At 45.0% G+C, this 22,787-nt stretch overlaps 1 protein-coding gene and 1 non-coding gene across 4 annotated transcripts in view; both read left to right on the top strand.

Moving 5' to 3' along the window:
- Positions 1-1,743: 1,743 nt before the first annotated feature.
- The window catches only part of CENPU (centromere protein U), a 48,285-nt gene continuing 27,241 nt past the window's right edge, over positions 1,744-22,787 (top strand). The window contains exons 1-4 of one of the 3 annotated variants that reach the window (XM_027529775.1): positions 1,755-1,824; positions 4,337-4,566; positions 4,835-4,883; positions 7,563-7,680. In XM_027529775.1, the coding sequence (XP_027385576.1) occupies positions 4,463-4,566; positions 4,835-4,883; positions 7,563-7,680 (271 nt within the window). In that variant the 5' untranslated portion in view covers positions 1,755-1,824; positions 4,337-4,462. Of the gene's footprint in view, positions 1,825-4,336; positions 4,567-4,834; positions 4,884-7,562; positions 7,681-22,787 lie in introns of all 3 variants that reach the window. The other 2 variants (XM_027529777.1, XM_027529778.1) reach the window with 2 other exon arrangements.
- Positions 18,341-18,412, top strand: TRNAC-GCA. The gene has a single exon. It is a non-coding gene; the product is annotated as a tRNA-Cys (tRNA).

Here is a 22,787-nt window from a genome sequence, read left to right as displayed (position 1 = left end):
CAACTGATGTTTCCATACACGGAAGAATGGATTAGTAAAATGTGATATACTTAATACTTTCCAAAGACAATGAAAATGAATGAATGACAGCTGCCTGCATCAATGTGGATAAACCCAAAAATCAAAGCTTTGAGTAAGAAAGAGCACTTCCAAAATACATACTAAATATCATTTATATAAAGTTTAAAACATACAATAATTAATACATCATTTAGGGATGTATCAAGGTAGAAACGGAGAAGGCGATGGCACCCCACTCCAGTACTCTTGCCTGGAAAATACCGTGGACAAAGGAGCCTGGTAGGCTTGCAGTCCATGGGGTCGCTAAGAGTCGGGCATGACTGAGCGACTTCACCTTCACTTTTCACTTTCATGCATTGGAGAAGGAAATGGCAACCCCACTCCAGTGTTCTTGCCTGGAGAATCCCAGGGATGGGGGAGCCTGGTGAGCTGCCGTCTATGGGGTCGCACAGAGTCGGACACGACTGAAGCGACTTAGCAGCAGCAGCACGGTAGAAAAAACATGGAAATGAGAAACACAAAATCAGAACAGTGGTTATCCTTGGAAGGAATGACTTATTAATTTCCTAATCCACTGGTGAGCACACGGATGCTCTTTTTTTGTTGTTGTTAAAGCTTTTAAGTTTCAACCATTTTCTTTCTTTCTTAATTTGTATTTACTTATTTTAGTATTTTGGCTGTACTGTGAGGCATGCTGGATGGTTCTTCAACCAGGGATGGAGCCTGGGCCTCTGCATTGAAAGTGCTGAGTTCTAACCAGTAAGACACCAAGGAACTCCCAAGTGGCCATTTTTATTTTTATATTATATGTGCTATATTCTTGTGTATGCATGAAATGTAATTTTTTATTGTGGTTAAATGTACATGACAAAGCTTAGCATTTTAACCATTTTTAACTGTACAATCTAGTAGCCCTACTTAAGTGATTCACAGTTAGGCAGCCACCCACTATTATTCATTTCCAGAACTTTTTCATCATCCCAAACTGTGGTTTTGGCGTCACATCCAAGAAATCATAGCCAGATCCAATGTCATGAAGCCTTTACCCTGTGTTTTCTTCTACGAGTTTCAGCTCTTACAGTTAGGTCTTTGACCCATTTAAGTTCATTTTTATTTATGGTGTGATAAAAAGTCCAACATCATTCTTTTGCAGGATTATACGTTTTTAAAGAGAAAGCAGAGAATCAGAGCATATTAGAAGGGGTCCTCCCCGTTTACGAATAAAAACACTGGGGTAGAAATAAAATAATAAGCCAAGCTCACACAGCTGATTCAGTACCAGCGGTACTGAAAGCCTAATCCTGTCAATTTTCAATGCACGACACCAGACAACTGCGCAGGCGCCTAAGCACCCGGCGGGAGGACACCGGGTTTGGATTCGCCCCTCGGCGGCGAGCTCGCGCTTAGGTAGCTTTACGGCAGTGGCTCCTCCCTTCCCCAACCCGGGGGCGGGCCCTGGCGGAAAACTTGCATGGCGGACGGGTAGGCAGAAAAACCAGGTAAGGATTTAGCGTCTCGAGGGGGCGGGGACCGTCAGCAACTAATTGTAAGGCGTGGACTCCAGCTCTGTTCTCGCATATTCCAGGCTGCATTTTCTCTAGCGCTTTAGGATGGGGCGGAGCCCCGGCCCTCAGACTGACAGAGCCGGGAGGTGGGGCCGGGGACGTGTTGGGGGCGGGGCGTTTCTGCATGCTCGGCCCGGATTGGCCGCCGGGAGTAGCGCGAGGTTTGGCGGGAGTTTTTGCGTTGGCGCCGAGCGCTGCGGGCTGGAATGGATCGGCCACGGCCTGCGCGGCTGTCGCAGTAAGTTCTGCGGGCCGTCGTAGCGCCGCCGGGGTCCCCCCCCTTTATTTTCCTCTTCCTCCGGGCTTGGGCTTCTCGAGCTCCCTGGCTCTGCCTCTGCGCACCGTGTCCGAGCGACTGACCGCCCGGGGCCTTTCTGTAAAGTGGGGATAACGTCCCCACCGTGACAGAATTGCTGGGAGGTTGAAAGGCGTCCGCTTACAGCCGTGTCTGGCGCGGGGAGAGGCGTCGGCTAGCGTCCCCTTACTTTGTGCGGATGAACGTGCTCTAAAGTAGACGCCAGGTGTTCTGAAACTATCCCACGAATAGTAACTTAAGGAGTACCTACTACTTGCCAGAATTCACCTTCTAGCAAGAACACTAGCATTGACACTCGGGCTGGAGTCAGTATGCTTATTTTCAAGACCCTGCTTGTTTTTGTAACACAAACCACAGACTGTAAAGCTGAACTAAGTCGGCGGGGGAGCCCAGGCTGCCGCTTGTTATTTTTAAAGGGGGGGACTCCAGCCAGGATGGTTCAAGCTTTTTTTTTTTTTAAGCTGAAAAGATATGCAGGTTAAAATACGTTGCCTATCTGCTCTCTAAAACGTTATTTTTCTCGGAGTCATTGCCAAGTGTTTCTGGAGGTGTTTGAAGCACATCCAGGGCTCTGCCTGGGCCTGGCTTGGAGGGGCCTTGGCAGGCCTGGGCTGGTCCTCAAGGCCGGAGGAGTCCCACCTGGGCGGTGCGAGGGCTGCTGGAGAAGGTGCAGTTTGTAGATGCAGCGTGAGGGTGCAGGAGAGCCAGTGTAGGGAACAGGCTGGAGCAGGACAAAGCAGGGTGGTGGAGTAAACAGACTAGGCTCCTGTGGCCAGCGGGTAGGACCAGACTCTCCCAGAGAGGATTGGGAAGGAGTAAGATGCTTGAGACTCAGCTGACATAGTGGTGTCGGTGGTTTGGTCGCTAAGTCCTGTCCGAGTCTTGCAACCCCATGGACTGTAGCCCACCAGGCTCCTCTGTCCATGGGATTCTACAGACAAGAATACTGGAGTAGGTTGCCATTTCCTTTTCCGGGGGATCTTCGCAACCAGCAATGGAACCTGGGTCTCCTGGGTTGCAGACAGATTCTTTACCAGCTGATCTTTATCAGGTATGCCAGTAGGGGGTTTCTCTCTCCCTCCCCCGCCCCTCCCCACGCGGTACACACACATATAGCATTTTTGTCTTTGATCGAAACTCATGAAATTTGTTCATCCCTCCCCCGGAAACGCAGTAGTATGCCTACACCAAAATTTTTCCATGTGTTATCACAGAGGTTTCTGTCTTTTGGTAACCTCACCTTCCTCCTAGCCTAAGGTGAGGAGGAAACTTGACCACATTGTTGAGCAAAGACAAGGCAGGAAAGAGTGGGTTAAGACCTTATATGATGTGCCTTCTAGTCCTGTTACTTGGCTGTGTGACCACTGATGTCAGTTAACTTTTCTGAACCCCAGAATCATAAAGGCTGTAAAACGAATACCTGCTCCATCTTCTTTTTTGGGTCTGAGAATCAAATAAAGGATTGTTTTTTTCAAATTGTGGTGTCTTGAGCAGCATTAGCAGCCCCGGGAGCTTGTTAACAATGCAGGGTCCATCAGGCGCCATCCCAGGTTTATTGAATCAGCCACTCTGGAGGTGGAGCCAAGCAGTCTTAACAGCTTTCCAGGTGATTCTGATTCCTGATGTTTGTGACCCACTCCTCAGTTTTCCAACTTTTTCTTTTTACTGTAATTCACAGTATTAATAGTTTACATCACAATGGATACACAAGTGTGCACGTATGATAAAACACAAGTTTTAAGAAATCTTAATTTTATGTCCCCTTGTATTTCCTTTAAAAAAAAATGCTAGAACAAGAAGAAAATTTTTAAAGGAAACAACAGCAAAACAAATTTTAAAAAAAGCTGGGGAAAACCTTAAAGGACATGACAGGGCAATTGATAACATTTGGATATGGACTGTAAATTAGACAATGATGTCAGTGTTAAATTTCTTGCTTTGGAAATTGTGCTGTGACTACACAGGATAATGCCCTCTTAGAAAAGACACACGTGTGTCCCCAGGTTACCGTACACAGACACACAGGAAGCCGGTGAGACAAAATGAACAGTGGGTGAAGTGGGGTAAAGGCTGTACAGAAGGTTCTCAGACTCTTCTCAAAACTCGTTCAGACACTAAATGGACTTTGCTCTTTGTTAACGGGTGTGTGCAAGGTTCATTTGAAAGTGGAGGGTCTGTGCAGGGTGGTGCAGGATGTCCTGTTCCCTGGCACCATGCTGGAGCCCATAGGGTACTCAGCCCACAGTCACCGGCAGAGGTATTTCCCGTGTCACTTATTTTCACTTATTCTTTGGGTCTCTGTTGTGACATCTGGTTTACTTAAGCTGATTAAAGATGTAACTTTATCCTTTCATCCTGATGCCCTCTGGAGGGATCCTGAAGGGGAGGGAAGAGGGCAGCTCTGGGTATGGACTGACAGCAGATTTTATCATAGGCTTCCCTCCTTCCCAGCCACCTGCGGCTTTGGGCAAACATGCTTCTGGATGGAGGGATTCACTTCTACCTGGAGGACCGTTAAGGAGCTAAATGAGAACACCTGTGTGAGAGAGCCAGGCACGGGATGCATCAGGGTCCGGTGCTTAAGAAAGACGCACCTCTAGCACATTTCTGCAGGATGCCAGCCTTGGCTGTTGATGTGACTTCAGGGACACGGGTGATGGCAGGGTTAGTTCTCTGTGCCCTGAGGGCAGAGCTATGTTATTTATATGTGGGTAGTATGATTTGGCCTATAAATTATTTATGCGTGGGAGATGTGGCTTCTGCTTTCCAAAGGGTTTGCCATTACCTGAATTTCATCGCGTGCACATTGTTAGTGCAACTAACAAGGAGAGTAACTTGGAAAGAAAATACTTGGACTCCATCGCCAGTTCTAGTGTTTCCCCAGTTATTTTAAAGTATTTCCTAACTTGTGTGTGTGTTTGCTCTTTCCTAGTGCGAGATTTTCGAAGAACCATTCAGGCAGAACACATTCCATGAAAGATGTAAGTTATCATTATATATTTTAATGTAATGCTCGTAATTGAAAATGCAAAATAACATTTTGTGGGAGACTCAGTATTCCGTCGACTTGGTAAGCTCTATTTTCTTGTAGTGGAAAAGTATATTCATTTTCCTTGTGTTCGTTCCAGTACAAGTGAGAGAACATTAACATTTTAAATCTTTTTTTCTGGGCCTAGGTTTCATTTTCATTTGGATAATTGGCATTGTTTAAAAATTGTGCAGTGTTCTGTATTTTGCTTTTTTCACTCGTAGCCATTTCTCCATGTTAATAGTTTTCCACAGTTATGGTCTCATCATCTTCCATGTAGTTTTACTCACATGGTATTTTTACTGTAGGCTGGGGTGAGCCTTAGAAATAAATGTGTGAAGGCAGGGGCATTTCTTTAATACTCTCAGCTCACTTCATGTGCTTTTCCAGCAGCTTGTTGAGTTGGCCTCAGAGATTCACATGAAACGCCTTAGGCAGTGTCTGCTTGGGGGTGCCCAGCCCTTGGGGGTTCTCCCTGCTCTGTGCCCCGCCCCTGATTCTCTCTCTTGGGGGGGTGTCTCCCCCTGCTTCCCTAGGCCCCTGGCTTTGGAGGGGGCCCTTTTCTCCCCTGGGAAGTCCTGGGGTCCCTCTGCAGCCCCACCGCAGCCCGCCCGTTCTTTGGATGGGTTTCTCCAGCTTCCTGTCCTCTTCTTGGGAAGGCAGCTGCCGTACATGGCTGGGGGCCTTTTTGCTCAGGGAGGCCAGAGGATCCGTCAGCTCTCCTTCAACGTTCCTTCTAACCCCAAACACCCCTTGGGTGGTTTTGCACTGAGGGTCTGTGAGTGCTAGTTTTTGTTTGGAGTCTTACTCTATCTCCAGAATTTCCACTAATTTTTTTGTCTGTTAATGGCTCCCTCCACATTGTCCAGAGCTACTGAATGTAGCTTTCTATGTGTTGTGGTCTTTCATGAGGATGTAGGGGGCAATCTTCATGGGGCTTATTAGTATATTGCCCTGTAAGTCTCTTTCCTGCAGTCAGGAGTTTTACCCCTGTGTATCCTCAAAGCTGAGGAAGGCTTTCTTACCTCTCCTTGCTGTTCTTTGGAACTCTGCATTCAGATGAGTATATCTTTCCTTTTCTCCTTTGCCTCTAGCTTCTCTTCTTTTCACAGCTATCTGTAAGGCCTCCTCAGACAACCATTTTGCCTTTTTGCATTTCTTTTTCTTGGGGGGTGGTCTTGATCATTGACTCCTGTACAGTGTTATGAACTTTCGTCCATAGTTCTTCAGGCACTCTTATCAGATCTAATCCCTTGACTCTATTTGTCACTTTCACTATATAATCGTAAGGGATTTGATTTTAGTCATTCCTGAATAGTCTAGTGGTTTTCCCTACTTTCTTCAATTTAAGTCTGAATTTTGCAATAAGGAGTTCAATCAATCTAATTTCGATATTGACCATCTGGTGATGTCCACGTGTAGAGTCGTCTCCCTTCCCAAATTGAAGAAGGAGTTTGCTATGACCAGTGCGTCCTCTTGGCAAAACTCTATTAGCCTTTGCCCTGCTTCGTTTTGTACTCCAAGGCCAAACTTGCCTGTTACTGCAGGTATCTCTTGACTTCCTACTTTTGCATTCCAGTTCCCTATGATGAAAAGGACATCTTTTTGGATTTTAATTCTAGAAAGCCTTGTAGGTCTTCAAAGAACCATCCAACTTCAGCTTCTTCAGCATTAGTGGTTGGGGCATAGACTTGGATTACTGTCATATTGAATGGTCTGCCTTGGAAATGTCGTTTTTGAGATTGCATCCAAGTATTGCATTTCAGACTCTCTTGTTGACTCTGAGGGCTATTCCATTTCTTCTAAGGGGGTCTTGCCCACAGTAGTAGATATGATGGTCATCTGAATTAAATTCACCCATTCCAGTCCCTTTTAGTTCACTGATTGCTAAAATGTGGATGTTCACTCTTGCCATCTCCTGTTTGTCCACTTCCAATTTACCTTGGTTCATGGACCTAAAATCATCTGGGAACTTTGGGCTAAGTGGCTATTTCTGGGGAGCAAGCCCCTGGTGGCTTAGGAGTGGCCGGCTGTGGCCCTGTGAGCTAAGGATGGTTTTTACATTTTTAAATGACTGAAGTAAAATCAAAGAGGACTATCTCACGGCATGTGAAAACATGAAGTTCAGATTTCAGGATCCATAAGGCTGAATTGCAGCACGACTGTGCTTTTTCTGCACGGCCCCGTCTGCTTCCACACCACGACGGCTGAGCTGCTGCAGAGCCTCATGGTCCACGGTCTTGGGTACAAGGGACCCTTGAACAACACAGGTTTGAGCTGGGAGGATCCACTCTACCTGCACTGTTCTCAGTAGTAGGTTCTACACTATCCACAGGTGGTTGAAACCCCCGCAGGTGGAACCTCGAATAAGGAAGCCAGCTGCCAGGGTCATACGGGGATTTTCTACCGTATGGAGGCTGGGCGCCCCAGCCCCTGCGTTGTTCAGTGGTCAACTGTATTTACTCCCTGGTTCTTTCTAGAAAAGTTCCCCAACCCCGCCTTAGATCCCCAAGAGTGCGAAGACTCGCTCCATAGGCACCGGTGACAGCAGCAGCGTCCTTGCCATGCAGATCGGCTTTGTGATGTTCTTGTTATGGCCAATCCAGTGACTTTGAACTTCATTCACTTTCAGAAAGCTGGCCGGAAGCACAGGCCTCTGGATGTATTTGATTTTCCTGATCATTCTCAGCTCTCAAGCTTCAGCAGGCTGGGTGAAAACGAGAAAGATGAAGAATCCTATGAAACCTTTGGTTAGTATTTTTAATCTATATTTTGAAAACTTTAAAGTATTTTGAGCAACAGCATTTAGGCTAATTACTAATAAAAATGTAGAAATGCCTTCACATACAAAAGCAAGGTGGTCCACACATGAATACAGTGTTCTGGGGAGTATTTGATAATTTGAATTAATTTTTCTCACTTCTGGGTACCCCAAAACTAAAAAAGTGGGGCTCTCCTGCTGGCACTGGTCAGCAAGCCAGACATATGTTGGGCTCCTGTTATATGACTTTGTAACGAGGGATGTAGACTAATATTTCTCACTTCATACCTCCAGTAGTCACGTGGAAATGGGCTTTAATTTAGGGAGGAGCAGAAGGATATTCTTCCTTTTCTTAGACACAGGAAGGCGGAGGACGCTGCAGGAGAGCTTCACGCATGGGCCCAGAGTGTCTGGGAGACAGCGCCGCCACTGGCGGGCCAGGGAACGGTGTGTGACCTGCCCGGGCGGGCCTGCTCTGTCCGTCATTGGCCATTCCAGAGGCCAGAGGTGATAGAGAAGGGCTGGTATGCCCACATCTAGAACAGCTGCTGCTGCTGCCGCCAAGTCGATTCAGTCGTGTCCGACTCTGTGCGACCCCATAGACGGCAGCCCACCAGGCTCCCCCATTCCTGGGATTCTCCAGGCAAGAACACTGGAGTGGGTTGCCATTTCCTTCTCCAATGCATGAAAGTGAAAACTGGAAGTGAAGTTGCTCAGTCGTGTCCGACTCTTAGCGACCCCATGGACTGCAGCCTAACAGGCTCCTCCATCCATGGGATTTTCCAGGCAAGAGTACTGGAGTGGGGTGCCATTGCCTTCTCCTAACACACACACAAAAAGAAATTGAATTTATTCTAAATGAGGTGGGAAACTTGAATCAAAGTAGGGGTAAAATAAAACCTGTTTAATTTATGAATCTCATATATTAATTTACATTTTTTTCTTGAGTTGTCATATGCAAGCATACAGCATATGTTGTAGGAGTAAGTTTCAAGGGAATTTTGACAACATAAACCTTCTCACATACTTTTTATTTGGTGTCTAGTATTTTGAGTCTTAATTTTGGTTAATAAAGGAAATTATTGTATTTCTGGCATGATGAAAAGTAATCATTACCAGAACATCTTTTATAGTGACCTGTAAAATGTTTTAATTTCTTACCTAAAAGAAATCTAAATGTAAAAGGTCTGAATCTAAAAGAAATCATAATTTTAAAAATTGAGATGTAATTCACATGCCGTACAATTCACCGTTTTAAAGTGTACGGTTCAGTTCAATTTTAGTTTAGTCACAAGATGGTACAGCCATCACTGTTTTCTATTTCAAGACGTTTTAATCATCCCAGAAAGAAACTCCACGTCCACTAGTAATTTCTCTGGAGCCCTTTGGCAACCATGAACCTGTTTCTTGTCTCCGTGAATCTGTCTGTTCTGAACATTTAAATAGCTTCTTACATGAGGTATGTGGTCATTTGTGACTGGCTTCTTTTATTTAGGGTAGTAGTTTTAAGGTTCATCTACATGGTAGTAAATTTCAGTATTTTATTCCTAAAAATTCTTACAGGTCAATAATCCATGGTTTGGATAGGCCTCATTTTCTTTTTTTTCAAAATTTATTTTTAATTAAAAAAATTTTTTACACAGTTTTAAGGCTTGCTTTCCATTTACAGTTACTATAAAATCTTGGCTGTATTCTCAGTGTTGTACAGGACATCTGAGCCCAGTCACACCCAGTGGTCTGCACCTCTCATCCTCTCCTGTACTGCCCTTCTCTCCCCTCCCCACTGGTGACCACTGGTTTTTTCTCTGTATCTGGGAGTCTGCTGCTTTTCGTTATATTCACTAGTTTGTTGTATTTTTGCGTTTCACACATAAGTGATATCACACAGTATCTGTCTTTCTCGTCTGACTGACTTCTCTTAGCATTCTGCCCAGGAAGTTACTAGAAAACACTCACCTAGGTGTCACCTCCCAGATGCAGAAGCAGAATGTTGCCACCAGGATGGAAGCACTCTTCCCTCTTTCTGGATGTAAAGTGACCCCTATCATCTTTCTAACATTTTGTTTTAGTTTTGCCTGTTTTTGAACTTTATATAAATGCTCTCATACATTATATATTCTCTTTTCTGGCTCTTTTGCTCACTTATTTCCTTTTGTGAAATCATCTAAACAGCTCTGAAAAGTAAAAGCGAAAGTCGCTCAGTCCTGTCCCACTTTTTGGGACCCCATGGACTACACGGTCCATGGAATTCTCCAGGCCAGAACACTGGAGTGGGTAGCCTCTTGTCCAGGGGATCTTCCCAACCCAGGGATTGAACCCAGGTCTCCCACATCACAGGCGGATTCTTTACCAGCTGAACTACAAGGGAAGCCTATGAATACTGGAGTGGGTAGCCTAACCCTTCTCCAGCGGATCTTCCCGACCCAAGAATCGAACCAGGGTCTCTTGCGTTGCAGGTGGATTCTTTGACAACTACCTACCAGGGAAGCCCCTAAACAGCTATAGATAGTGGTGGTTTGTTCATTTCCATTGGTGTGAGTTGCTACATTGTATGATGATGCCACACATTAGTCATGCAAACTAATCTTGAAAATAATTGTTTTTTGGTTTTGTGGAACAACACTGTGATGATCATTCCTGTATGTTTCTTTATTTTTTTTTAATTTATTTTTAATTGGATTGTAATTGCTTTACAATGTAGTGTTAGTTTCTGCTGTAATACCTGTTTGTTTTTCTGACTTCCTTCACAGGGTCTAGGTTCATCCACCTCGCTTGTAACTGACTCAAATTCGTTCCTTTTGATGGTTGAATAATACTGTGTTGTGTATATATACTACACCTTCTTTATCCACTCATCTGTCAGTGGACATCTAGGTTGCTTTCTTGTCCATTGTAAATAGTGCTGCAGTGAACATTGGTGTACATGTGGCCTTCTGAATTATGGTTTTCTCAGTATATATGCCCAGAAGTAGGATTACTGGGTCATATGGTAGATTTTTCTTTGTTTTTAAGGAAATCTACATACCATTCTCCAGAGTCCCTGTATCAATTTACAGTCCCATCAGCAGTGTAGGATTGTTTCATTTTTTCCACATCCTCTCCAGCGTGTATTCTTTGTAGATTTTTTGATGGTGGCCACTCTGACCAGCATGAAGTGATGTTGTTCAGTTGCTCAGTCGTGTCCAACTCTTTGTGACCCTGTAGACTGCAGCACGCCAGGCTTCCCTGTCCTTCACCGTCTCCCAGAGCTTGCTCAAACTCAAGTCCATTGAGTCAGTGATGCCATCCAACCATCTCATCCTCTGTCGTACCCTTCTCCTCCTCCCTTCAATCTTTCCCATCATCAGGGTCTTTCTCCTCCTTCCTTCAATCTTTCCCATCATCAGGGTCTTTTCCAATGAGTCTGCTCTTAGCATCAGGTGGCCAAAGTACTGGAGCTTCTTTAGCTTCCTTCCAATGAATATTTAGGGTTGATTTCCTTTAGAATTGAATGGTTTGATCTCCTTGCAGTCCACGGGACTCTCAAAACACCACAGTTCAAAAGCATCAGTTCTTCAGGGCTCAGCCTTCTTTATGGTCAAGCTCTCACATCCATACATGATTTCTGGAAAAACCATAACTTTGGAGACATTTGTCCGCAAAGTGATATCTCTGCTTTTTAATATGCTTTCTAGGTTGGTCATAGCTTTTCTTCAAAGGAGCAGGTGTCTTTTAATTTCATGGCTGCAGTCACCATCTGCAGTGATTTTGGAGCCTAAGAAAATAGTCTGTCCCTGTTTCCATTGTTTACCCATCTATTTGCCATTAAGTGATGGGACCAGATGCCATTATCTTAGTTTTTGAATGCTGAGTTTTAAGCCAGCTTTTTCACTCTCTTTCACCTTTATCAGTGGCTCTTTAGTTCCTCTTTGCTTTTTGCCATTAGGGTGGTGTCATCTGCATATCTGAAATTATTGATATTTCTCCCAGCAGTCTTGATTCCAGCTTGTGCTTCATCCAGCTTGTCACTTTGCATGATGTACTCTGCATATAAGTTAAATAAGTAGGGTGATAATATACAGCCTTGATGTACTCCTTTCCCAGTTTTGAACCAGTTCATTATTCCATGTCCGGTTCTAACTGTTGCTTCTTGATCTGTATACAGGTTTCTCAGGAAACAGGTAAGGTGGTCTGGTATTCCCATCTCTTTAATATTTTTCCACAGTTGTGATCCACACATTCAAAAGCATTGTCATAGTCTATGAAGCGGAAGTAGATGTTTTTCTGGAATTCCCTTGTTTTTTCTTTGATCCAGCGAATATTGGCAATTTGATCTCTGGCTCCTCTGCCTTTTCTAAATCCAGCTTGTACACCTGGAAGTTCTCGGTTCATGTATTGTTGAAGCCTAGCTTGAAGGATTTTGAGTATTACTTTGCTAGCGGGTGAAATGAGCCCTGTTGTGCTGCAGTTTGAACATTCTTTGGCATTGCCCTTCTTTGGGCTCAGATCATGAACTCCTTCTTGCCAAATTCAGACTTAAAGAAAGTAAGGAAAACCACTAGGCCATTCAGGTATGACCTAAATCAAATCCCTTATGATTATACAGTGGAAGTGACAAATAGATTCAAGGGATTAGATCTGATAGAAAGAATGCCTGCAGATCTATGAGTGAAAGTTCATAACACTGTACAGGAGGCCATGACCAAAACCATCCCCAAGAAAAAGAAACACAGCAAGGCAAAATGGTTGTCTGAGAAGTCTTCACAAATAGCTGAGAAAAGAGAAGTGAAAGGCAAAGGATAAAAGGAAAGATATACCCATCTGAATGGAGAGTTCCAAAAAATAGCAGGGAAATATAAGAAAGCCTTCTTAAGTGAACAATGCAAAGAAATAGAGGAAAACAATAGAATGGGTAAGACTAAAGATCTCTTCAAGTAAATTGGAGATACCAAGGGAATATTTCATGCAAAGATGGGCACGATAAAGGACAGAAATGGCATGGACCTAACAGAAGCAGAAGATACTAAGAATAGGTGGCAAGAATACACAGAGGAACTGTACAGAAAAGGTCTTAATGAAACCACAATGGTGTGATCACTCATCTAGAGCTATACATCCTGGAGTGTGAAGTCAAATGGACCTTAGGAAGCATCACTATGAACAAAGCTAGTGGAGGTCATGGAATTCCAGCTGAGCTATTTCAAATCCTAAAAGATGATGCTATAAAAGTGCTGCACTCAATATGCCAGCAAATTTAGGCCACAGTACTGGAAAGGGTCAGTTTTCATTCCAGTCCAGAAGGAAATGCCAAAGACTGTTCAAACTATCGCACAATTGCGCTCAACTGTACCCTTTGTCCCCCCTTGGTCTTGTTGCCAGGTCTCTTTGGAAATTGAGTATCTTGAGTGTAGTGGTAGAAGGGGCAAGGGCTGGGAACAATGCCATTTCTGTTACGGGCATCAGAGCTGCTTTCTTTGCATCCCAATCTGCCCGGTTGCTTCCTTGGATAATTTGAGAAATTCCCTTTGATGCTTGTGGCAGTGAATGACTGCTACGTATTTTGGTTTTTGAGCTGCTTCTATCAAATGCAAAGTCTCAGCCTCATACTTTATAGAGGAATTTCTTGTATTTGAAAGTTCTTTCTTTTTTTTTCCAGATAGCTCCACTAGCATGTAAAGCATGAGCCTGTGTATATATTTATAATTTATCCTTTCTCTAGGGTTAGGGCTCAGGTGAGAGCTGTCGGTTCAGTTGTCTGGGCTGGAGTGTAGGCCAGGAAAGGTTTTGCTTCTTGGACACTCAGCACTCACGGTAGTGTCCCCTGCCCTCCTGACTCCGTCCTTAATAAAGCTGCTGCTGTCAGGAAACCATTCGTCCTTGGTTTCCTGTAGCTTGATCTCTTAGATTAGGCCTACAGGAATAAACCTGGTCAAGGGTTCTGAGGCAAGAGTCTGCTAGCTGTGGGCTCTCATCAGGCTTAAGCATAGCCAAGTTGAGGGTATGGAAAGTTTTGTAGGTTAGTTCTCATGATTTAAGGATCACAGTGTGGTATTAGTAAGACGGCCTTCAGTTAGCCAGTAGTGACCTGTAATCTCCTGAATCCCTTGTACTTGATGACGGGACTGGACTGCTGCTGCTGTCCAAAAGTAATCTTGTTAGCTTCTTCCACTAATCGATGGCGGCTACTGCCTGGAGACAGCCAGGCCAACCTTGGGCCATGAGATCTAGCTGTTTGGAAAAATGCCCAATAGGCTCAGAATCTTCTCCAGCTTCTGTATAAGAACCCCAGAGCAGTGCCGTGCTATTCAGCCACATACAGGATGAATGGCGCTTTCAGATTGGAGTGACCGGGAGCAGGGGCTCTGGTGAGGGTCTGGTTGTATAATCATGTGAAGCCTTTTCTTATTCCTCATTCTAAAGTAATGGTTCTATATCTGAGCATTAGTCACTTGATACAGAGGCTTAGCCATTGGCCCAAATTTTGGAATCCAAACTCTACAAAATCCTATCATGTGCACAAAGGTAGAGATGTGTCTTTTTTATATAATTTATTTTTAATTGAAGGATAATTGCTTTACAGAATTGTGTTGGTTTCTGCCAAACATTATCAATCAAACATAGGTATACATATGTCCCCTCACTTTTGAACCTCCCTCCCATCTCTCTCCCCATCCCACCCCTCTAGGTTGATACAGAGCCCCTATTTGAGTTTCCTGAGCCATACAGCAAATTCCCATAGGCTATCTGTTTTACAAATGGTGATGTTAAGTTTCCATGTTGCTCTCTCCATATATCTCACCTTCTCCTTCCCCCTCACCCCGTGTCCATAAGTCTGTGCTCTGTATCTGTTTCTCCATTGCTGCCCTGCAAATAATTTCATCAGTACCATCTTTCTAGATTCCATATATATATGTTAGTGTACAGTATTTGTTTTTCTCTTTCTGACTTACTTTACTTTGTATAATAGGCTCTAGGTTCAGCCACTTCATTAGAACTGACTCAGATGTGTTCCTTTTTATGGCTGAGTAATATTCCATTGTGAAATATTACTTTCCAAATTTCTCCTTTCCATTGTGAAAGGAGAGTGAAAAAGCTGGCTTAAAACTCAGCATTCAGAAAACTTAGATCGTGGCATCCAGTCCCATCACATATGGCAAATAGATGGGGAAACAATGACAGACTTTATTTTCTGGGGCTCCAAAATCACTGCAGATGGTGACTGCAGCCATGAAATTAAAAGACGCTTGTTCCTTGGAAGAAAAGCTATCACAAACCTAGACAGTGTATTGAAAAGCAGAGATATTACTTTTCCGACAAAGGTCCATCTAGTCAAAGCTATGGTTTTTCCAGTAGTCATGTATCGATGTGAAAGTTGGACCATAGAGAAAGCTGAGTGTTGAAGAATTGATGCTTTTGAACTATAGTGTTGGAGAAGACTCATGAGAGTCCCTTGGACTACAAGGAGATGCAACCAGTCCATCCTAAAGGAAATTAGTCCTGAATATTCATTGGAAGGACTGATGCTGAAGCTGAAACTCCAGTACTTTGGCCACCTGATGCGAAGAACTTATTCATTAGCAAAGACCCTGATTCTGGGAAAGTTTGAAGGCAGGAGGAGAAGGGGACAACAGAGGATGAGATGGTTGGATGGCTTTACCAACTCAATGGACATGAGTTTGAGCAAGCTCTGGGAGTTGGTGAAGGACAGGGAAGCCTGGTGTGCTGCAATCCATGGGGTTGCAAAGAATTGGACACGACTGAGGGACTGAACTGAATATTCCATTGTGTATACTGCTGTGGCTGCTGGTTAGTCTCTTCAGTCATGTCCAGCTCTATGGACTGAAACCTGCCGGGCTTCTCTGTCCATGGGATTCTCTAGGCAAGAATGCTAGAGTGGGTTGCCATGCCCTCCTCCAGGGGATCTTCCTGACTAAGGGATGAAACCTGCGTCTCCTGCATTGCAGGCTGATTCTTTACTGTTGAGCCAGCAGCTATAGCCTTTTATCCATTCATCTGTCCATGGACATCTATGTTGCTTCCATGTTCTAGCTATTGTGAATGGTGCTGCAGTGAACATTGGGGTACACGTGTCTTTTTCAACTTTGGTTTCCTCAGTAACAGAGATGTTTAGTCATTGTGTTCAACTCTTTTGAGACCTGGTAGGCTGCAGCTTGCCAGGCTTCTCTGCCCTGGAGAGTTCCCAGGCAAAAATTTCGGAGTGGGTTACCATTTCCCTCTCCATGGGATCTTCCTGACTAATCAATTAAACTCATGTCTGCTGCATTGCAGGCAGATCTTTGCAGTACTTAGGTCCAAATATAGCTTGTTTTCTGTATGGAGATAATTGTCTATTCCTGGGGTTTATAGTATATACTAGATATTTAATTCATTGCTTGGGGATTTGTCATGCTTTTGAGAGGCTCTGTAGCCCCAGGGACATCATGGCTTTGATCTAAGTGGTGCTTTGATCTGAGAGCCCCACGGGGAGGTGCATATTAATATGTCGTGTGAACCGTAGAACAGCCCGTTCTTTTACGTGTGTCTCCCATAGTTATGTCCTTAGGGCCTGGGAGATCAAGTGTGGGCTGTCCTGAAACCCCTGAGACAATACTGTCCAAGTGTATTATTGCTGTTTGGCCTACTGCTGCTGCTAAGTTGCTTCAGTAGTGTCCGACTCTGTGCGACCCCATAGGCGGAAGCCCACCAGGCTCCCCCGTCCCTGGGATTCTCCAGGCAAGAACACTGGAGTGGGTTGCCATTTCCTTCTCCAATGCATAAAAGTGAAAGTGAAGTCGCTCAGTCGTGTCCAACTCTTCGCAGCCCCATGGACTGGAGCCTACCAGGCTCCTCTGTCCATGGGATTTTCCAGGCAAGAGTACTGGAGTGGGGTGCCATTGCCTTCTCCATATTTGGCCTGAGTGGAAGTCAAACAGTTGTGAGGGGGGATAGGCTTGGATGCAAGAAAAGGGATCTTGAGGTTGAGCTCAGTAAACCATTTAGCATCCTCAGGAATTGGGCTAATGTTTTATAAGTATTGGCCACAGTGGGTGAATAGGGCCCACAGCATCATTTCCTGCTCTGAGGTCTTGTACCACTCTACTTTCCCCAGTTGGTTTAATTACTGGAAAATAGGAGTATTGCATAGAGACTGGCATGGCACCATGTAAGAGGCCATGTAAGAATTTATGGATGAGGAGTTGTAAACCTTTCTTTGTTTCTAGTTTCATGGGATATTGTCTCTTGTTAGGGACAGTGGCTTCTGGCCTAAGGCTGATTCTTTCAGATTGGGCATTGAGGGCCTTCCTGGGTACGTATTGTTCCCAAAATGCAGGTTCATTCCTTGTAGAATATGGCTGGGAATAGGACCTTGCTCTTTTCATTGGCCTCCTGTAGTCAGAGTCAAAATATGGGGCTGTTCGAGGTATCCTAATTGTTCACTGCTCCCAGGAGAACCCAGAAGGTCCCCTCTCTGTTAGTACACTGAGGGACAACCAGAAAGGCAGGTGACATCAGACACTACAGATTGGCCCGGGAGAAGCCCAGTGAGGTAATGGATGAGAGACTTGCCATCAACAGCAGTCACTGGGCAGCTTTTGGAGGAAAGAGGCCCCGCTTGAAAAATCAGGAAGAAGTAAGTGGCTCAGGTATCAATTAAAAATCCATCCTCTTACCTGTCATGTCAGGAACTACCCAGAGCCCCTCGATGCAGATAGACATCTCAGAACGAGCCCCCTGAATCCCCCCATCAGTTTAGCTTGAGCCCTGGCCTGTCTTCCTCATGTTGGGCTCTCTCTCCTACTCAGCTTGAACTCCATTATTAAATACCCAAAGGCCACCTCTAGGAGTTGGGTCATCAGGGTTTGTTGCGTAATTGTACCTTCTGGAGTTTCTGTGTAGTATCAAGGGCAGACTGACTGATCATATGTTGTCATAGCTGGGATTTGCCCTTGGGATTGGAGAGTTCAATGTTAATCAGTTTTCCAGAAGCCTCCACAAGTGGTCCCTGAAAGAAGGCTGGGTTTTCTTTTTCTTCTTGGGTCACTCCTTGAACCCTTTCATAGTTAATTGCATTTTTGATAGGTTTTTTCATCCCTTCAAATAACACAATGGATCACGTGTTTCATGGCTTCTGTCCCATCCCTGGATTCACAATACCAGTGGGGCTCCTGACTTTGGACCGCGTCTCCATCCATAACAAAATGTTTGGGTTGGTCAAGCTGGTACTATGCCACTGGACTGCTGCCCACATGCTCTGCTTTTCCTCAGGTCCAGAGCAAGTATTCTAGTAGGACTGTTTGGACATCCTCCTAGTCAAAGGCCAGAGTTAGGGCCTGAAACCCTGCAACAGACTGACTGTTGCCTTCAGTATTACCGGCCCAGTCTTAGCATTGGACTAAATCAGTTCAAGAGGATGGCGCGTGTTCTCGGACTGTCCCTTCACTGCTTGTCACTTCCCTTCAAAAGCGTATTTTCTCTGATCCTGGTTGATAGGAAGTCCACTGTGAGTTTACCCTAGGGGCAGTCAGTCTCCCTTCAGGGGTGATGAAGGGTGTATGGGACATAGGAACGTGGAGTTTGGGATTGGTCATAGGGATCTGGAAACTTGGTGGCTCTGGGGAAGCAGAGGAGCCTTTGTTTCACCTCTGAAAATTGGAGAAGGTTAAAGGGGATCCCTGGTAGCTTAGAGGTTAAAGCGTCTGCCTGCAATGCAGAAGGCCCGGGTTCAATCCCTGGGTTGGGAAGATCCCCTGGAGAAGGGAATGGCAACCCACTCCAGTATGCCTGCCTGGAGAATCCCATGGACAGAGGAGTCTGGAGGGCTATAGTCCATGGTGTTGCAAAGAGGTGGCTACGACTGAGCGACTAACACTACTACTACTGAGTATGCATTCCAGATGTGTTTCTTATGGCTTAGAAGAGGATCCTGCCATGTTGAGTAACCTGCAACCAAGAGCGCTTCTAGAATTGAAGTCCAGAGTCCTGGAGACAGTCCTTTGGAGGTTTTTGTAGGAGGGAAGTTGGAGTATCTTCTGAATTCCTTTCTCATCTTATGGGATTTTGAGAGTCTCTGCTCCCTTTCATTCGTAACCTGACATCTCTGGTCAACCCAGGCCCTCCAGTGAGGGGCGCCTGTAGGGGCCATTTGAAGCAGTGCAGTGTGTTGGCCGGACTCCACTTGGGGATCTGTTGTCCATGAAGCTCGCGTCCTGTGACAGTTTTCCCTGTGTTGGAGTGTACTCCTTGATGGGGAGCATCTGTAAAACCTAGGATCTGGGCTGCTTGCAAGTGGCCAGCCCGGTAGTTAGCCTGTCACTGTGTGAGTGCTGGCAAGTGGAGGAGTGAAGGACGTCCTGGAGGTGCAGAGTGAACTCCTGGGGGACTTGCAGGGCCTCTCCGATGGAAATTGAGGTTGGATGCAGTGGAAAAGGCCATGGGTGTAGACAAGGAGGGCCTGGAGGTGGGAGTATTCCCACAGGGGGTTGTTTGGACCTGGAGTAAGGTGAGAGACTAGACAGCAGAAGAACGCAGACCCTTTCTTCTGTCTGTTGGGTGGCTTCAGGAAAATCGGGAGAGGGTAATGATTCTACCTGATGCAGGCAACATTGAATTTAGACAATGTTTCCCACATAATTTAACATACCAAATGAACCCAGTTAGTTTAGGATCTTTCTTTGGGGTGCTCCAGGGACCCTTTGAAGCACCCCAAAGTATCTTTAGGTCAAAAGAACTTTAGTTCAATTTTGATATTTGGGGAGTCTGTCAAAAATCTCAAAGTTTTTTTTTTTTTTTTTAATGGTGTTTAATTTTATTTTTGGCGGTGCTGGGTCTTTGTTGCTGCCGCAGGCTTTCTCTGCTTGCAGCGGGCAGGGGCTCCTCTCATTGCCGTGTGCGGACTTCTCATTGTGGTGCCTCCCCTCATTTCGGAGCACGGGCTCTGAGAGCGTGGCTCAGTGGTTGTGGCTCCTGGGCTCTGGAGCACAGGCTCAGCACTGTGGCGCGCGGACTAGTTGCTCCATGGCACGTGGGATCCTCCCCAACCAGGATCGGGGATGGGACTGGGATCCCCTGCGTTGCAGGCTGTTGCTTTTCCACTGAGCCACCAGGGAAGCCTCTCAAAAAGTTTTAAAACACCCAGATAGAATCATAGAGTCAAACAATGACTTGTTGAGCTTAGGTGAAAAAATTCTTCAAAAATAAATACCGATCCCTTAAGGGCATAGGAACTCACATGATCTGATATCAAAAGGCGTATTCCAGCAAAACCTCGTTCCCTTATGAGAGAAAAACCAAATCCAGTCTCACATCAACCTATTCTTAATAAAATGTGTTTATCTCATTTAATCCAACTTGAGAAAATTTTGACCACATACAAAATTCCTTTATCAGTGTTCCTCTTTTACAAGCATTCACTACTTTCTGTAGCCATATTTTGTCCCGTATTCTTTCCCCATTCAGAAATAGCCAGTTCCAGGGCAAAGGCACCTTTTCCCCTTTCAACAATATGCATTTCCATTTCTCATACCGTCTTTTCTGAAAACACACATCCTGTTTTCCTTAAGCAGCCATGAACTGTCTTCTACGTTAGCATTCCATAGGTTGGTGAAGGACATCTCAAGGTGGCACAAAACATCTTTAGTTTTTCTCTCACAAGAAGACAAAAGTTGGTAAATTTGGGCCTGTGTATAAATTAATATTCCCAGTATTTTATCTTATTTGAAAAGGCCTGGATTTTCAATGAATTCCTGTCGTTGAACTTAATTTAGTTTCAATTTTCCAAAATTTGCAGAGTGTTTTAAACAAATGTTCAAAACATAATTATTGCTATCAGATCAGATCAGTCTCTTAGTCGTGTCTGACTCTTTGCGACCCCATGAATCGCAGCATGCCAGGCCTCCCTGTCCATCACCAAGTCCCGGAGTTCACTCAAACTCATGTCCATCAAGTCGGTGATGCCATCCAGACATCTCATCCTCTGTCGTCCCCTTCTCCTCCTGCCCCCAATCCCTCCCAGCGTCAGAGTCTTTTCCACTGAGTCAACTCTTCGCATGAGGTGGCCAAAGTACTGGAGTTTCAGCTTCAGCATCATTCCTTCCAAAGAACACCCAGGGCTGATCTCTTTCAGAATGGACTGGTTGGATCTCCTTGCAGTCCAAGGGACTCTCAAGAGTCTTCTCCAACACCACAGTTCAAAAGCATCAATTCTTCAGCGCTCAGCTTTCTTCACAGTCCAACTCTCACATCCATATATGACCACAGGAAAAACCATAGCCTTGACTAGACGGACCTTTGTTGGCAACGTAATGTCTCTGCTTTTGAATATGCTATCTAGGTTGGTCATAACTTTTCTTCCAAGGAGCAAGCGTCTTTTAATTTCATGGCTGCAGTCATCATCTGCAGTGATTTTGGAGCCCCCAAAAATAAAGTCTGACACTGTTTCCTCTGTTTCCCCATCTATTTCCCATGAAGTGATGGGACCAGATGCCATGATCTTCGTTTTCTGAATATTGAGCTTTAAGCCAACTTTTTCACTCTCCTCTTACACATTCATCTAGAGGCTTTTCTGCCATAAGGGTGGTGTCATCTGCATATCTGAGGTTATTGATATTTCTCCCGGCAATCTTGATTCCAGCTTGTGCTTCTTCCAGCCTCACATTTCAGATGATGTACTCTGCATATAAGTTAAATAAGCAGGGTGACAGTATACAGCATTGATGTACTCCTTTCCCAATTTTGAACCAGTCTGTTGTTCCATGTCTGGTTCTAACTGTTGCTTCTTGACCTGGATACAAGTTTCTAAGGAGGCAGGTCAGGTGGTCTGGTATTTGTATCTCTTTCAGAATTTTCCGTTTGTTGTGATCCACACAAAGGCTTTAGTGTAGTTAGTGTTGAGGCAATATGAGCGCGTGTTTGAAAAGAATTTCCAGATATAGAACATTTCAGAAGGGAGTGGGTTTATTAAGAACAAAGAGCAGAGGTAATATTGACATTGCGAGCACAGTGGACTGACCTCCTGACAGACCAGGGAAAGCCAACCATCTTCATGAGTTAATAGCCAATTTTTATAGCCTCAAGACAAAATTCTTGCTGGAATGGTAGTGTTATTTTTTGGGGCGCTCTAGGGTTCATTGGAAGGACTGATGCTGAAGCTGAAACTCCAGTACTTTGGCCACCTGATGCGAAGAGTTGACTCACTGGAAAAGACTCTGATGCTGGGAGGGATTGGGGGCAGGAGGAGAAGGGGACGACAGAGGATGAGATGGCTGGATGGCATGACTGACTCGATGGACATGAGTTTGGGTAAACTCTGGGAGTTGGTGATGGACAGGGAGGCCTGGCGTGCTGCTATTCACGGGGTCGCAAAGAATCGGACACGACTGAGCGACTGAACTGAACTGAGGGTGTTCACTGGAGTGGCCGTCTTTGCTTAATCGGGAGTCCTGAAGCTTGTTAGGGGTTATCGGGGGCTTCGGTGAGGTCTGTGGCAACCCTAACTGACCTAATCACCACCTGACAGTGCAGCGTTGCCACAGACCTTCATTTGTAAACAGTGCAGTGTCTGCGAAGCGCCGTGAAGCAGAGTGCAGTAAAACGAGGTACTCTTGTATCTTCTTTGAAGCAGTGTCTGTTCACATCCTTCGTTCATTTTGAAATCAGGTTATTTATCTTTTTATTGTTGAGAGGTAAGAGTCCAGCTCATGTGACTGGTTATATATGGAGATTCAAAAATTGGTCTAGTTTTCTTTTTTTTCCCTTGTTATTCCCAGTAGTTTTAAAGTAAGTAAATCCTTTTCTTAGTTGTTGTTCTGTCACTCAGTCATGTCCTACTGACTCTGAGCTCCCCCTAGACTGCAGCACGCCAGGCTTCCCTGTCCTTCCCTTCCCTATCTTCTGGAGCTTGCTCAGACTCATGGCCATCGAGTCAGTGATGCCATCCAACCGTCTCATCCTCTGCTTCTGTCTTCTCCGCCTGCCTTCAATCTTTCCCAGCATCAGGGTCTTTTCCAGTGAGTCAGCTCTTCACATCAGGTGGCCAAAGTATTGAAGCTTCAGTTTCAGCATCAGTCCTTCCAATCCCTAGTTTGAGGTCAGTACCAAGTATATTACTAACTTTAAAAT

Source organism: Bos indicus x Bos taurus, chromosome 27 (assembly GCF_003369695.1).
Source record: "Bos indicus x Bos taurus breed Angus x Brahman F1 hybrid chromosome 27, Bos_hybrid_MaternalHap_v2.0, whole genome shotgun sequence".
Lineage (NCBI taxonomy): Eukaryota > Metazoa > Chordata > Mammalia > Artiodactyla > Bovidae > Bos > Bos indicus x Bos taurus.
This window is presented reverse-complemented; position numbering and strand designations above follow the sequence as displayed.